The sequence below is a fragment of the Salmo salar genome, chromosome 16, assembly GCF_965601325.2.
Source record: "Salmo salar chromosome 16, fSalSal1, whole genome shotgun sequence".
NCBI classification, from domain to species: domain Eukaryota; kingdom Metazoa; phylum Chordata; class Actinopteri; order Salmoniformes; family Salmonidae; genus Salmo; species Salmo salar.
Genome location: NC_138306.1, coordinates 80711160 through 80725265, shown reverse-complemented (window position 1 = coordinate 80725265; position 14106 = coordinate 80711160). Strand labels below are relative to the sequence as shown.

At 45.3% G+C, this 14106-nt stretch overlaps 1 protein-coding gene across 1 annotated transcript; it reads left to right on the top strand.

Annotated features, from left to right (window-relative positions):
* Positions 1-3108: 3108 nt before the first annotated feature.
* zswim2 (zinc finger, SWIM-type containing 2) lies at positions 3109-8570 on the top strand. Its single transcript, XM_045698067.2, has 9 exons — positions 3109-3468; positions 3588-3664; positions 3746-3786; positions 3928-4162; positions 4400-4657; positions 4771-4855; positions 4955-5046; positions 5579-5747; positions 7606-8570. The coding sequence occupies exons 1-9, from the start codon at positions 3319-3321 to the stop codon at positions 8368-8370; spliced, it is 1872 nt and encodes a 623-aa protein (XP_045554023.1). The 5' UTR covers positions 3109-3318; the 3' UTR covers positions 8371-8570.
* The last annotated feature ends 5536 nt before the right edge of the window (positions 8571-14106 follow it).

The window sequence follows — 14106 nt, the reverse complement described above, 5'->3', positions numbered from 1 at the left end:
GTCAGAAGTTTACATACACTTGGAATCATTAAAACTCGTTTTTCAACTACTCCACAAATTTCTTGTTAACAAAATATAGTTTTGGCAAGTCGGTTAGGACATCTACTTTGTGCATGACACAAGTCATTTTTCCAACAAGTTTACAGACAGATTATTTCACTTATAATTCACTGTATCACAATTCCAGTGGGTCAAAAGTTTACATACACTAAGTTGACTGTGCCTTTAAACACATTGGAAAAGTCCAGAACATGATTTCATGGCTTTAGAAGCTTCTGATGGGCTAATTGACATAATTTGAGTCAATTGGAGGTGTATCTTTGGATGTATTTCAAGGCCTACCTTCAAACTCAGTGCCTCTTTGCTTGACATCATGGGAAAATCAAAAGAAATCAGCCAAGATCTCAGAAAAAAGATTGTAGACCACAAGTCTGGTTCATCCTTGGGAGCAATTTCCAAACGCCTGAAGGTTCATCTGTACAAACGATAGTATGCAAGTATAAACACCATGGGACCACGCAGCCATCATACCGCTCAGGAAGGAGACGCGTTCTGTCTCCCAGAGACGAACGTACTTTCGTGTGAAAAGTGCAAATCAATCCCAGAACAACAGCAAAGGACCTTGTGAAGATGCTGGAGGAAGCAGGTACAAAAGTATCTATATCCACATTAAAACGAGTCCTATTTCGACATAACCTGAAAGGCCGCTCAGCAAGGAAGAAACCACTGCTCCAAAACCGCCATGAAAAAGCCAGACTACGGTTTGCAACTGCACATGGGAACAAAGATTGTACTTTTTGGAGAAATGTCCTCTGGTCTGATGAAACAAAAATACAACTGTTTGGCTATAATGACCATTGTTATGTTTGGAGGAAAAAGGGGGAGGCTTGCAAGCTGAAGAACACCATCCCAACCGTGAAGCACGGGGGTGGCAGCATCATGTTGTGGGGGTGCTTTGCTGCAGGATGGACTGGTGCGCTTCACAAAATAGATGGCATCATGTTGATGGACAATTATGTGGATATATTGAAACAACATCTCAAGACAGTCAGGAAGTTAAAGCGCGGTTGCAAATGGGTCTTCCAAATGGACAATGACTGGCTTGGCCCAAACTCCAGAGAGGAGAGGCGTGCATGCAGCCACTGCCCACTTTGGGAAGGTACAGATACATGAATCAATACCAATACTCTCTCTTTCTCTCTGTGTGTGTGTGTGTGTGTGTGTGTGTGTGTGTGTGTGTGTGTGTGTGTGTGTGTGTACTATACTTGTGAATAGTAACATAACCAAAATTTGACCAACTGGGGACATTCTGTTGGTCCCCACAAGGAAAAATGCTATTTCTAGGGGGTTTTGGGTTAAGCTTAGAATTAGTGTTAGGGTTAGAAGTAGAGCTAGGAGTTAAAGGTCAGGTTTAGGGTTAGGAGTTAAGTGTTAAGGTTAGGTTTATGGTTTGGAGTTAAGATTAGGACTAGAGTAAAGGTTAGGTTTAGGGGTTAGGGAAAATAGGATTTTGAATGGGAATCAATTGTGTGTACCTACAAGGTTAGTTAAAGTGTGTGTGTGTGTGTGTGTGTGAGAGAGAGAGAGAGAGAGAGAGAGAGAGAGAGAGAGAGAGAGAGAGAGAGAGAGAGAGAGAGAGAGAGAGAGAGAGAGAGAGAGAGAGAGAGAGAGAAAGAAAATAGAGATATTTGTCATAGTTTACAATACATAGGGGGAAACTGTTGGGAATCCATTCTGCGAGGAGTTTTCAATGGAAAAGTTGTTGTGACATCAGTGGTATATTTTACAGGACTGTAAATAACATAGCCTAACACCAGTTGGGTCTTAGGGTGACAAGTGTAATTTGCTATCAAATGGTGTTGTGATTGTGTTGTCCTAGAACTCTCAAGCACATGCTGCACATGAACACATGAACCTTGGCGTGATCCTGGACAACACCCTGTCGTTCTCCACTAACATCAAGGCGGTGACCCGATCCTGTAGGTTCATGCTCTACAACATTCGCAGAGTACGACCCTGCCTCACACAGGAAGCGGCGCAGGTCCTAATCCAGGCACTTGTCATCTCCCGTCTGGATTACTGCAACTCGCTGTTGGCTGGGCTCCCTGCCTGTGCCATTAAACCCCTACAACTCATCCAGAACGCCGCAGCCCGTCTGGTGTTCAACCTTCCCAAGTTCTCTCACGTCACCCCGCTCCTCCGCTCTCTCCACTGGCTTCCAGTTGAAGCTCGCATCCGCTACAAGACCATGGTGATTGCCTACGGAGCTGTGAAGGGAACGGCACCTCCGTACCTTCAGGCTCTGATCAGGCCCTACACCCAAACAAGGGCACTGCGTTCATCCACCTCTGGCCTGCTGGCCCCCCTACCTCTGAGGAAGCACAGTTCCCGCTCAGCCCAGTCAAAACTGTTCGCTGCTCTGGCACCCCAATGGTGGAACAAGCTCCCTCACGACGCCAGGACAGCGGAGTCAATCACCACCTTCCGGAGACACCTGAAACCCCACCTCTTTAAGGAATACCTAGGATAGGATAAAGTAATCCTTCTAACCCCCCCCCCCCCCCCCCCCCCCTTAAAATATTTAGATGCACTATTGTAAAGTGGTTGTTCCACTGGATATCATAAGGTGAATGCACCATTTTGTAAGTCGCTCTGAATAAGAGCGTCTGCTAAATGACTTAAATGTAATGTAAATGTAACACAGACTCACTCACAACACTCTGAAATATGATTTGCTGGGCTAAAATCTGGTTCCTAACCATCTACAGGTAAGACAACCGTCATAACATGCTAATATCATGGTATTGTGCTTATTACCAATTGTACAGGGGCTGCAGGTAACCTAGTGGTTAGAGCACTGGGCAAGTAAGTGAAAGGTTGCTGGATCGAATTCCCTGAGCTGACAAGGTAAAAAATCTGTCATTCTGCACCTGAACAAGGCAGTTAACCCACTGTAGGCCGTCATTGTAAATAAGAATGTGTTATTAACGGTCTTGCCTAGTTAGATAACGTTTTTTTTAAATAGCATGTAATATCGCATGAATTCACAAGGGGGCACACATGTACCAAGGCATCTTTCTGAATTACCATGACTACGGCAAACAGGTGTCTGAGCTGTTGTTGTTGCTGCCTACGTCAGTTTCAGAGCGTTTAACAATAAGCTAGCTAGCTGCATAGTTAGCTACTAAAATTTCAACCTTTGCTGATATAGCAGGGTATGCACATCGACTTGGTATGAGGATATTGCTCTAGTCGTCTCTCCTCCTCTCCTCAGTCCTCCTCAGTCCTCTTCCCTAGAAATTCTGTGAGAGTTGTGCTATGTTCAGGAAAACTGTCTGGAAGAATACCGTGAGTGATGCGGTTAGCTGGCACCAGGACGAGGCCCTGAACACGACCATATTCATCCTGAAAGAGTATGGTCCGACCGGATTCCTACTCAAAGAGGAGGGGGAACCCAAAAACTTCAAAGTAGGCCTGCATGTGCAACATCCTAACTTGACATCATCAACATTATAGTCCTATTTACATTTTGACACGAAATACTTTCTTAATTCTTAATCAGGTAGCCTATTTTTCATATTCCACAGGTGTTCTTGGGAGACCCTCATACATGTACCTGTTCAACATTCCACAAAGAGAGAGACCTCTGCAAACACATCTGCTGGTAATAATGAAGAAAACATACCGATCACACATAAAAGATAGTGCATGCTCATTCTGTAAAATAATTCTACTTTCATTGTAGGGTTTTATTGCGGAAATTCAGACTGCCTAGAGAACATGAATGTAAGTTTCACTTAGACATAACATAGGCTACAATGCATATGCCAAATTGCAATTCAAACCCTAGGTACTCTGTAGAAATGATTGGATTTTTAACAGCGTATTCTTAAACTCTACTGTGCTCTCTGGTATGTTCACTTGCAGATTGCTTCCAGCAGGTCCTGGTTGAAAGGCAGATCCTGGAGCTGCTACAGGGTTTACACAGGAGCAGAACCCCCCGGCCTGTACACCCACCCTGCTCTGAGGCTGACCCTTACCCCAGACCAGACCCAGCTGAGGCGGACGGAGGGGTCAGACAGAAGGAGATCGAAGCCGAGGATGTGTGTCCCATCTGTCAAGAGGAGTTGCTGGGGAAACGGCTGCCTGTGTCTTACTGCAGGTCAGATCATCACGTGGATTATAATGTCAACACACTTACTGGGCCACCCTTGGTATACCTATTAAATGCTTACTAGCTCTTAATGATATGATGGAGAACACAAAGGAAAGTGATTTGAGGATAGGGGAAATGTGCCTGAACTGACCTACTGTTTTACTGCAACAACAGGGGAACATGTGAGTGGGAGGGAAAACACCTTCTGCCACCAACTGTCATCCCCTATGTCTTCTCACTCAGGTTCGGCTGTGGCAACAACGTCCATATCTCCTGTATGAAGGTGTGGGCAGACCACCAGGCACGTCCGGAGGGGGAGGGGGAAGCCATGGTGAAGTGCCCGCTGTGCCGGGAGGACTTTGGGCTGGTCAAGCTGCTCCTGGAGCAGGTGAGGAATGTGGCTAAGCTCCACACAGCTGCTGAGAGAGAGAGGCCCGACAGACACCTCGGGGTGCTCTGCAACAACTGCAGGGTCTGCCCCATCACTGGCAAGTGCTTCAAGTAAGTCTTGTTGTCATAATGCCCAGGCCCAATAGACCTTGAGCTCGAATTTACATACTTTTCCCCCATCCACTTACCTATACTGTTGTGCATCAACTATGACTTCCCTTTAGGTGCACAGTCTGCCGGTACTATCACCTTTGCGAGGACTGTATAAGAAGGTGCTGTCACCCTCAGCATCTGTTTGCCATACGTACGGTAAGCAGTCTTCAGTTAGACTCTGTGAGCATTTCTGCATATATTTGTGTCAGGAAGTGGACATGATAAACTTATGACATCAGCTATTATGTCCATCAGAAAAGGACTGAGAAGTGGCTGTCCTTGGGTCAGCGTGTGTTCAACACACTGGGTGAACCACGTGAGATGACCACTCAGTCAGTGGGTGACAGGTGAGCACTGGAATCTCTGTAAGAACCCTGTATAAATAGATGATTATGCTCAGTGCCTGAACACCCTGAATGACATGTAGACAGTGCTAAAATGCTAAGATGTTGTCACACATACAGGCTGTTACACTTTACAACCTGCTGCAATAAGCATTGTGATTCATATTTAAGTGCAGTTAATTACATTTTGTTTTATTGTCACATACACCATATAGGAACAGTGAAATGTGTTGTTTTACAGGGTCAGCCATAGTAGTACAGCACCCCTGGAGTAAATTAGGGTTAAGAGCCTTGCTTAAGGGCAGAGATTTTTTCACTGGTATTCGAACCAGCGACCTTTCCGTTACTAGCCCAACGTTCTAACCGCTAAGCTACCTGCCGAACCAGCGACCTCTCCGTTACTAGCCCAACGTTCTAACCGCTAAGCTACCTGCCGAACCAGCGACCTCTCCGTTACTAGCCCAACGTTCTAACCGCTAAGCTACCTGCCGTTAAAATATAGCCCATGAGTCTCTGGTTTCCTTTCCCCCTTCAGGATGATTCCTGTTGAGAGTGACCCAATGCCAGAACACCTGGTCAGGAGCCTCCTTTCGGTCAGGGTGAGGAGAGGCTGCCCCCTGCTGGACCCTGGGCAGCAGTGTAGGATCTGCCTGAAGAGCTTCCAGCAAGGGCAGCAGGCCAGACACCTGCCCTGCCATCACAAGGTAAAGACTTAACTCAAATGATCCTGTCACCACTAAGTAATGAGTTAGGTAAACGGGCCCTGACATGTTCTGCCACCACAAGGTTAAGAGTTAGATAAACTGCCCTGACCTGGGCCTCCCGAGTGGCGCAGTGGTCTAAGGCACTGCATCGCCTTTCTTTGGACACTGTGTTAACTAACCTCCAGACGAGCTTCAATGCCATACAACTCTCCTTCCTTGGCCTCCAACTGCTCTTAAATGCATGTAAAACTAAATGCATCCTCTTCAACCGATCGCTGCCCGCACCTGCTCGCCCGTCCAGCATCACTACTCTGGACGGTTCTGACTTAGAAATGTGGACAACTACAAATACCTGGGTGTCTGGTTAGACTGTAAACTCTCCTTCCAGACTCACATTAAGCATCTCCAATCCAAAATTAAATCTAGAATTGGATTCCTATGTCGCAACAAAGCATCCTTCACTCATGCTGCCAAACACACCCTCGTAAAACTGACTATCCTACTGATCCTTGACTTCGGCGATGTCATTTACAAAATAGCCTCCAACACTCTACTCAGAAAATTGGATGCAGTCTATCACAGTGCCATCCGTTTTGTCACCAAAGCCCCATATACTACCCACCACTGCGACCTGTACACTCTCGTTGGTTGGCCCTCACTTCATACTCGTCGCCAAACCCACTGGCTCCAGCTCACCTATTAAGTCTTTGCTAGGTAAAGCCCCGCCTTATCTCCGCTCACTGGTCACCATAGCAACACCCACCCGTAGCACGCGCTCCAGCAGGTATATCTCACTGGTCACCCCCAAAGCCAATTCCTCCTTTGGTCGTCTTTCCTTCCAGTTCTCTGCTGCCAATGACTGGAATGAACTGCAAAAATCTCTGAAGCTGGAGACTCATATCTCCCTCACTAACTTTAAGCACCAGCTGTCAGAGCAGCTCACAGATCACTGCACCTGTACATAGCCCATCCAACTACCTCATCCCCCATACTGTTATTTATTTGTATTTATTTATTGCCTTACCTCCCTTATCCTACCTCATTTGCACACACTGTATATAGACTTTTTCTATTGTATTATTGACTGCATGTTTGTTTATTCCATGTGTAACTTTCGCACTGCTTTGCTTTATCTTGGCCAGGTCGCAGTTGTAAATGAGAACTTGTTCTCAACTAGCCTACCTGGTTAAATAAAGGTGAAATAATAAAAAATAGCTGTGCCACTAGAGATTCTGGGTTTGAGTCCAGGCTCTGTCGCAGCCGGCCATGACCGGGAGAACCATGTGGCGGCGCACAATTGGCCCAGCGCCGTCTGGGTTAGGGAAGGTTTGGCCGGCAGGGATGTCCTTGTCCCATCTTGCACTAGCGACTCCTGTGGCGGGCCGGGCGCAGTGCACGCTGACACAGTCGCCAGGTGTACGGTGTTTCCTCCAACACATTGGTGCGGCTGGCTTCCGGGTTAAGTGGGCGTTGTGTCAAGAAGCAGTGCGGCTTGGTTGGGTCGTGTTTCGGAGGACGCATGGCTCTCGAACTTCGCCTCTCCCGAGTCCGTACGGGAGTTGCAGAGATGGGACAAGACTGTAACTACCAAATGGATACCACGAAATTGGGGAGAAAAATAATTTAAAAAAATGAAAATGCCTCTCCTGCTCTGCCACCACAAGGTAAACAGAGTAAGTCTGAAGTGGGTGATGCCCTGTCTTTAACCCTAAAGGCCCCAAAACCAAAATACTAAAATTCCTGTTGACACTTTTTAATTCTGGACTGGTTTGAGTATGTTCTGAAAGGATGTACTGTGTCCTGATATGGACGGCGAGAGCAGTAGCTGAATTTGATCCATCTTTGTCCCCTACTACAGTTCCACACAGACTGTGTCGACCCATTGCTTCGGAGGTCCAACTCCTGCCCTCTGGACGGATACGTCATCTACAACCCCCTAACATGGAGCAGCGGTGGGGGGAAGGGTACACCCAAGCTGGCCTCCTCCCTTGACCATCCAAAGCTCACAGAGCAGCACAGATTGGAGCTGTTCGTCCCAGGAGTAGCTCTGCTGGACAGGGCAGCCAGGGTGGTTCCCTCCCTGAGTATGTTCAGCTCAGAGGGCTCAGCCAATGCCCTAGTACCGCTCCCTCAAGACACTATGGTCGTCGGCTTACAAGGTCTACGCATCAATACAGTGAACATTGAGAGCATGGAGGGTGGAAAAAGTGGGACAGAGAAGGATGGATCTCCAGTCAAATCAGTCATTCTTAACAAGAGCCTTTCCTCCGAGCATCTAAGGACAGACGTGTCTAGAGTCAGGTTGGGACGCACCAAGTCAAGCTCCTCGACCAGTTTGGCCCAAAACAATGCTATCTCAACTAACAGGCTGGGTGGGGTCTATGGAGGGACGGAAAGGGCCCAGCCGAGTCTGTTTGTGGGTGTAAACAGGTCAGACAGGGACATGACTGCTGCTGCTGCTCAGCCCAGAGCTGTCATCACCCTATGGAGAGCCAGGCCCCAGTGGAAGCTGAGACCCAGGGTACCCCAACCCAGACCAGGCACAGGAGACAGCCAACAAGCCACAGGCCTGAGGATGACAGGGGTACTGATCAATGCTCCACACCAGGGAGAAAAGGAGTGAGAGTTGGATTTTAGAACATATTTTGTTGTGTACAGACTACTGCTTTGACTATATAGTTATTGAGAGTATGGTACAGTTGTACTACTTAGAGTAGTTTTGTATACAGAGCATTCAGAAAGTATTCAGACCCCTTGACTTTTTCAACATTTTGTTATGTTACAGCCTTATTCTAAAATTGATTAAATAAGTTTTTTTCCCTCCGTTGTACTAGTTAGTTCGTTTCTTTCTACATAAAGGAAATGGATGACAGTTTTATATTTGCTTGTGTGCTCAGCTCTTGGTTAGATATCAACACTGCACAGCTATGTATTCACTTCACCTAAGTCTGTTTGGCTTTCATTTCCCTGTGTTTTTATAAGTGCTATTTTCATTGACAGTTTTTCAATCTCCATTTTATTCACTTAGCAGAGCTTGTTTTAAACAAACGTCAAAATTAAATACAAAATTAGCTTTTACCTGGACATATAAAAGTACCACAGACATACCGACCTGTAATAAAAATAAACTTTTTAAACGTTTTTTATTTTTATTATCAGTCTATGTACATTTTCAGCTTGCCGTTTTTCACTTAAGACATATTGAAGCAGTGATGGCCCAGGTGATATCAAAATGACTAAAGGAACCACACTCCTATGTTTTTATTTTAATCCCAGCCCCCGTCCCCGCAGGGGGCCTTTTGCCTTCTGGTAGGCCGTCATTGTAAATAAGAATTTGTTCTTAACTGACTTGCCTAGTTCAATAAAGGTTAAATAAATAAAAAATGAAAACCATCAGTCCAGACTAAACGTGCTGTTGGCGGTAATTTTCCTCTTCTCATCCTGTGGTGACATCCTGACTGAGTTGTAACGGTTAACACATGACCATTGAGAACAGTGACTGTCACTGGTGGCAGTTCGACCAGTGCGTCCTCAATGTCCTTCAGAGACTCTCTCCCCTCCCACCTTCCTCGCAGAACATTTCTGATGACACTGTCCTCTACAGTGAACACCCAGCTGACCAGATCATCAGATTGTATGGAGAGCTTCCCTCTAGTTATCCTTCCATCAGGGATAGTATGTACGACATAGGGCAATGCTTACAAGTCACCATCTTTTCAGTGGTGTCCACCCTCTCCAGTGGGTGCGCTTCTGGGCAAGTGTACTCTTGGGACAACCAGTATCCAATGATTTTCCCCTCAAACTTCTCAGGCTGTACCATGTTGTGTGGCAGATCGCATTTCGTACCACTAGCCACGTTGACCAGAGCAGATTCTGGTGTTGTGTTCAGCATGGTTTTACCACCATACTTAGCAACAGAAACATTGGTGACCCGGTACCATTTCCCCTCTTCAACCATGTTTTCACGACCCCACACGGTCAGCTTTGTGAGTGTAGTTGAATCATCAATATGACCGACTAGGTATTCCACCATGGGCATGCTTTTGTTGAATCTTGTTTTACAATGGCGCTCTTTCAGTTTCTGTATCACCTCCACTGTAATGTTCACCTACAATGCAAGAAAAACACCAAAAGGAGAAATACATTACAGGCCACTGAACAGACAAGGTTAGAGTTCAAACATAACAGTACTTCATTGATAGTGAATTATTATTATTATTATTATAGCTACCTTCTCTTTTACAGCATTTTCTGTGTTTTCTTTGTCCCCTTGAAGGTCAGCTAGGGCCACATCCTTGACCCTCCCGTGAAGGTCGCTGTTGAATTTGAAGGGTAAATCTTCGAGGTTGGAAAATGTGGATGTGTATGTAAACATCTCCATCTTGTTGTTTCTGCTTATGGATGGCTGGAGCACCACTTTCACCAACTTCACTGGAGTTCTGCAAAAACATGCATTATAAAATATTAATCACAGATATTCCTAATCACATAGCACTCAAAGCTTTTGCAGAGCACTTCATACCCAATTTACCTGCGATTCTCTGCTGTGGCAAAGCGGTCTCGCAGCTGCGGCTGAAAAACGATCAGATTCCTGCTCTCATCTTCTTGCTGTAAAACTGCATTGAAATATCCTGTCTTCTTCCCTCTCTTCACTGCTGAGACATTGTGGATGTAACCGCAGGCCTTGATTACTTCCTGTAAATTCCCCATTATGGAGCCTATTGGAGGGACAAAATGCAGCATTTTAAAGGAAATACATCTAGACATGCATAACCTAGATATTCAGAGTCAGGCATACTCAGTTTGAGATTAGGAATTTTAATAGGCGCCATGTTGGCACAATAAACTCCACAACAGTCAGCAACATTATAGACTAGATTAGATGGGCAGGGCTGTACCTGCTCTGATGCTTGGTGGGGCTGGGGGTGGGTCAGAGGCACTAGGGTTTTTGAAGGTGGTCCAGTCCAGCTCTTTGAGTCTGGGGAAGTTTGCGATGATCTCTTTCTTATGCAGGAGGGCCACAAAACCATGGCAGTACTCCTCTCCTTCTCTCTCAGCATGTCCAGTAGCTTGATGACTGTAGTCTCTGGAGGCTGACTGGGTTGCAGGTGGGAGAGGATGTTGTATTCACGCTGCTCCACAAGTTTCTTTGAATGGGCGTACTGGAGAATATTGTCGTGTTCTGCTGACAGAATCTCTGTTAGCAGCGGTTTATTCTCCAGCAGAAACTCCTTCGCCATTCTTCTCTGGGGTGGTTGGCTGTTCTTGGCCTAAGTTGGTTTCCTCCTGGGGACTCAAGGCTGTGTTCAGCAGGACACAACGGCGTGCAACTTTTGATTGAACGGAAAACTGTGCTGTTCTCAACGGTCGGGCAACACACCGCCACAACCACCAAACAGGAGCAAAGATACCTCAAAGAACGGTTTGGGAGAAGCGTGTCGTTCAGGCACGTAGTAAAACGTTTAATGAACTGAACACACCCCTGCTTCATTGGCTGGCAGAATCTACTTCCTATTAGCCGGAGAGGTATGGCTTGTTGTCATGGGAGGGTCTATGGGTGCTGGCCAGGTGGTCAGGTGAAATCAAACTAGCACCTGGAGAACGAGATGGAACAACAGGTTAATTACTGTGTCAAGTCAAAACATACAGTGCGTGTTTAAGAGTGGTATCAGGCAAAAGACTATGATGCATGGTTAGTACACTACTACTGGGTTATAGCTAGGATATTAGCCTACATGATATTGCTATGATTATATTGATCTCTTGTCATGCCTCTTTAAGGTATCGAAAGGTAAAAAGTAATATCACTCAGTGGAAAGCCACCTTGACATACAAGGCGTTGTAATTAACAAAGGTAGCTGAGGTAGTCGGGTATGCCTTCCCTAATCTATAATTAATACACGGTTATTTGAGCCACAACAGACAGACGGTGCACAGAGCAAAGTCAAGAGTATTCACCCACACAAAACTAGCAGGATGGTCTCTTTAACAAGCTGATAATACCGGTTCGGTCCAACGTTTTGTATGTTTTTACTCAACAAAGTAAGTCATGATATTCTGTATATTATTAGTCATGTCACTTTTAACCCAAACTATAAGATGTTTTTGCTGAAATGTTTGTAAACAATCTATAGCTTCAAAATATGTTTCAAACTATGATATTGATGTCATATAACTACCATATTGATGTCAACTAAATATAATATTGATGTCATATAACTATCATACTGATGTCAGTCCGTGCATCCATAACTACATATTCATTGTAGAGTTTTAGCTGCAGAATATTCATCCGGAGGGGGTCGTCCGTTTGGCTGAAAAACGAATTGTGCCGTGCTGCGCACAGAAGCGCCACAATTCAAAATATACGACTTGGAACGGCGCAGGAGAGAAGGCGCTAAAATGCTTCATCTTGCAGCTGAGACATATTTAGAGTCATATTTCTAAAGCATTATCTTGCACCACATACCCATTATTTTAATACCAAACATTTTCACAATATCTAACAAGTAGCTAGCTAAAAGTCCTGGTAAATAACGGTAAGGAAATTGGTCGTGCTATCCGGGATCCTAGGGACGTCCCTACCCCCGGTTGAAAATGGTTCAGGTAGGGTTAGGTAAGGGTTATTATAGTTGGTTAGGGTAGGAGTTAAGGTTTAACCGTAAGGAAATAGTTATGTACCACTTCTTGTCTTCAGCTTTTTCTCGCGCTCTCACTGAACAAAGAAAAAGAAGGTTACTCTTTTGTGCTACTAGCGGCTTCAACATTTCCCGAGCTGTGAGCGGGTGCAGATCGTGTTCTTCTTTGGTATCATGACGTTCGCACATTTTATTTGTGAATGCCGCCACCTACTGTGCATTAGTGTGTGTTATATCACGTTACATTTGTGATACAAAAATAAAAAGGGGGGAAATGTTTCTAAATATAACCACAATCCATCCCTTCACCTATATACCAATATTTCATACAAATTAAAATCTCAAAACATCTTATCACGCTTCTGCAGTAAAATCTCGTACACCCAGGTACTTCTCAGCAGCTACCACCTACACTACCCCATTTCACTACTTGACCCTACCAGCTCCTGCACCATGCCAACGGCCTGGGAGGACGGGACACCATCACTCAACACACCCTGTAACTCTTCTGAAGTCAAATCTCATATACACAAATACTTCTCTGCAGCTGCCACCACAACACCTATTTTCTGTGATTTACGTTCCATTTCTTCGGTACAGTTGATAACTATTGCTATGAAAGCTAAGAAGCCAATGCCTCAGCATGTGACACCTTCTGCATTACTCTGACTCTAGCCACCTCAGCCTGCCTCTCTCGCACCGGACACTTCCGATCCCCAGGAACATGGGCACCCCTACAATTGATACACACAACTTTATCCACCGAAACTACACAGTCCTCTGTCCCATGCCCTCCTGCACACTACCCACGTCTTGGAATCTCCCTCCTACACTCTGCTGCGAGTTTGAGTGTATTTATTTTTACAGGGACAGTGCACATTAATCAACGTTTCAGTAAAAGTGCCGGTTTTAGCCAGCCGGCTAATTTTCAAACGCAGTCCCTGAGCAGGTTATTAAAAACAATTACAATACAGACAATCACTGAGCAGTGAGCACACGCAGAGCAATATAGGACAAGCAAGACGTAGCATACAGACAGAGCAACGTAGGACAAGCAACACGTAGCATACAGACAGAGCAACATAGGACAAGCAACACGTAGCATACAGACAGAGCAACATGGCACAAAAAGCAACAAGACAAAATCCATAAAACCAACAAAGTGTTTCCACACCGCACAAGCTACAGACAACAGACAACATGGAAAGCGACAATACACAGCTAGGGATTATGTGGTGCTTTTCCTTAAGGGAACTATACAGTCACCTCTCATGGCAGACCTTGTGGATCTGCTGCCATATGTTTGGGTTTTCTGTTTAACTAAAATACTGAGTGGAGGGGGAGCTAGGCCATTTAGGATCTTGAATACAAGACATGCGTCGGTGTATTGCACAAGATTTTCCCAACTCAGGAGCTCATGCTTTCTGAGGATGTAACAGTGATGATGGCTATTGGGCTTCCTATCAAGCACTTTGAGAGCCTGTTTGTAGACAGACTGAATAGGTTTTAATGTTGTACAGCAAGCTTGGGCCCAACTAGTCAAGCAGTATGTTAAGTGGGGGAGTATCATAGATTTGAAGTACAGTTTTGCTACCTCTGTAGTCAAACAATTTCGTATAAATCGGAAATTAGCTAGGTTGAATTTGGTTATTTGAGTAACCTTTTTCACCTGCTTTTTAAAAGAGAGGTTGGAATCAAGTATGATGCCACGGTACTTAAAA

Bases quoted from the DNA above. Each gene is read 5' to 3' on its own strand.
- zswim2 (XM_045698067.2), top strand. From the start codon at position 3,319: ATGTTCAGGAAAACTGTCTGGAAGAATACCGTGAGTGATGCGGTTAGC. The intron at 3,665-3,745 runs GTAATAATGAAG...CTTTCATTGTAG, and splicing joins CTCTGCAAACACATCTGCTG to GGTTTTATTGCGGAAATTCA. The intron at 5,748-7,605 runs GTAAAGACTTAA...CCCCTACTACAG, and splicing joins ACCTGCCCTGCCATCACAAG to TTCCACACAGACTGTGTCGA.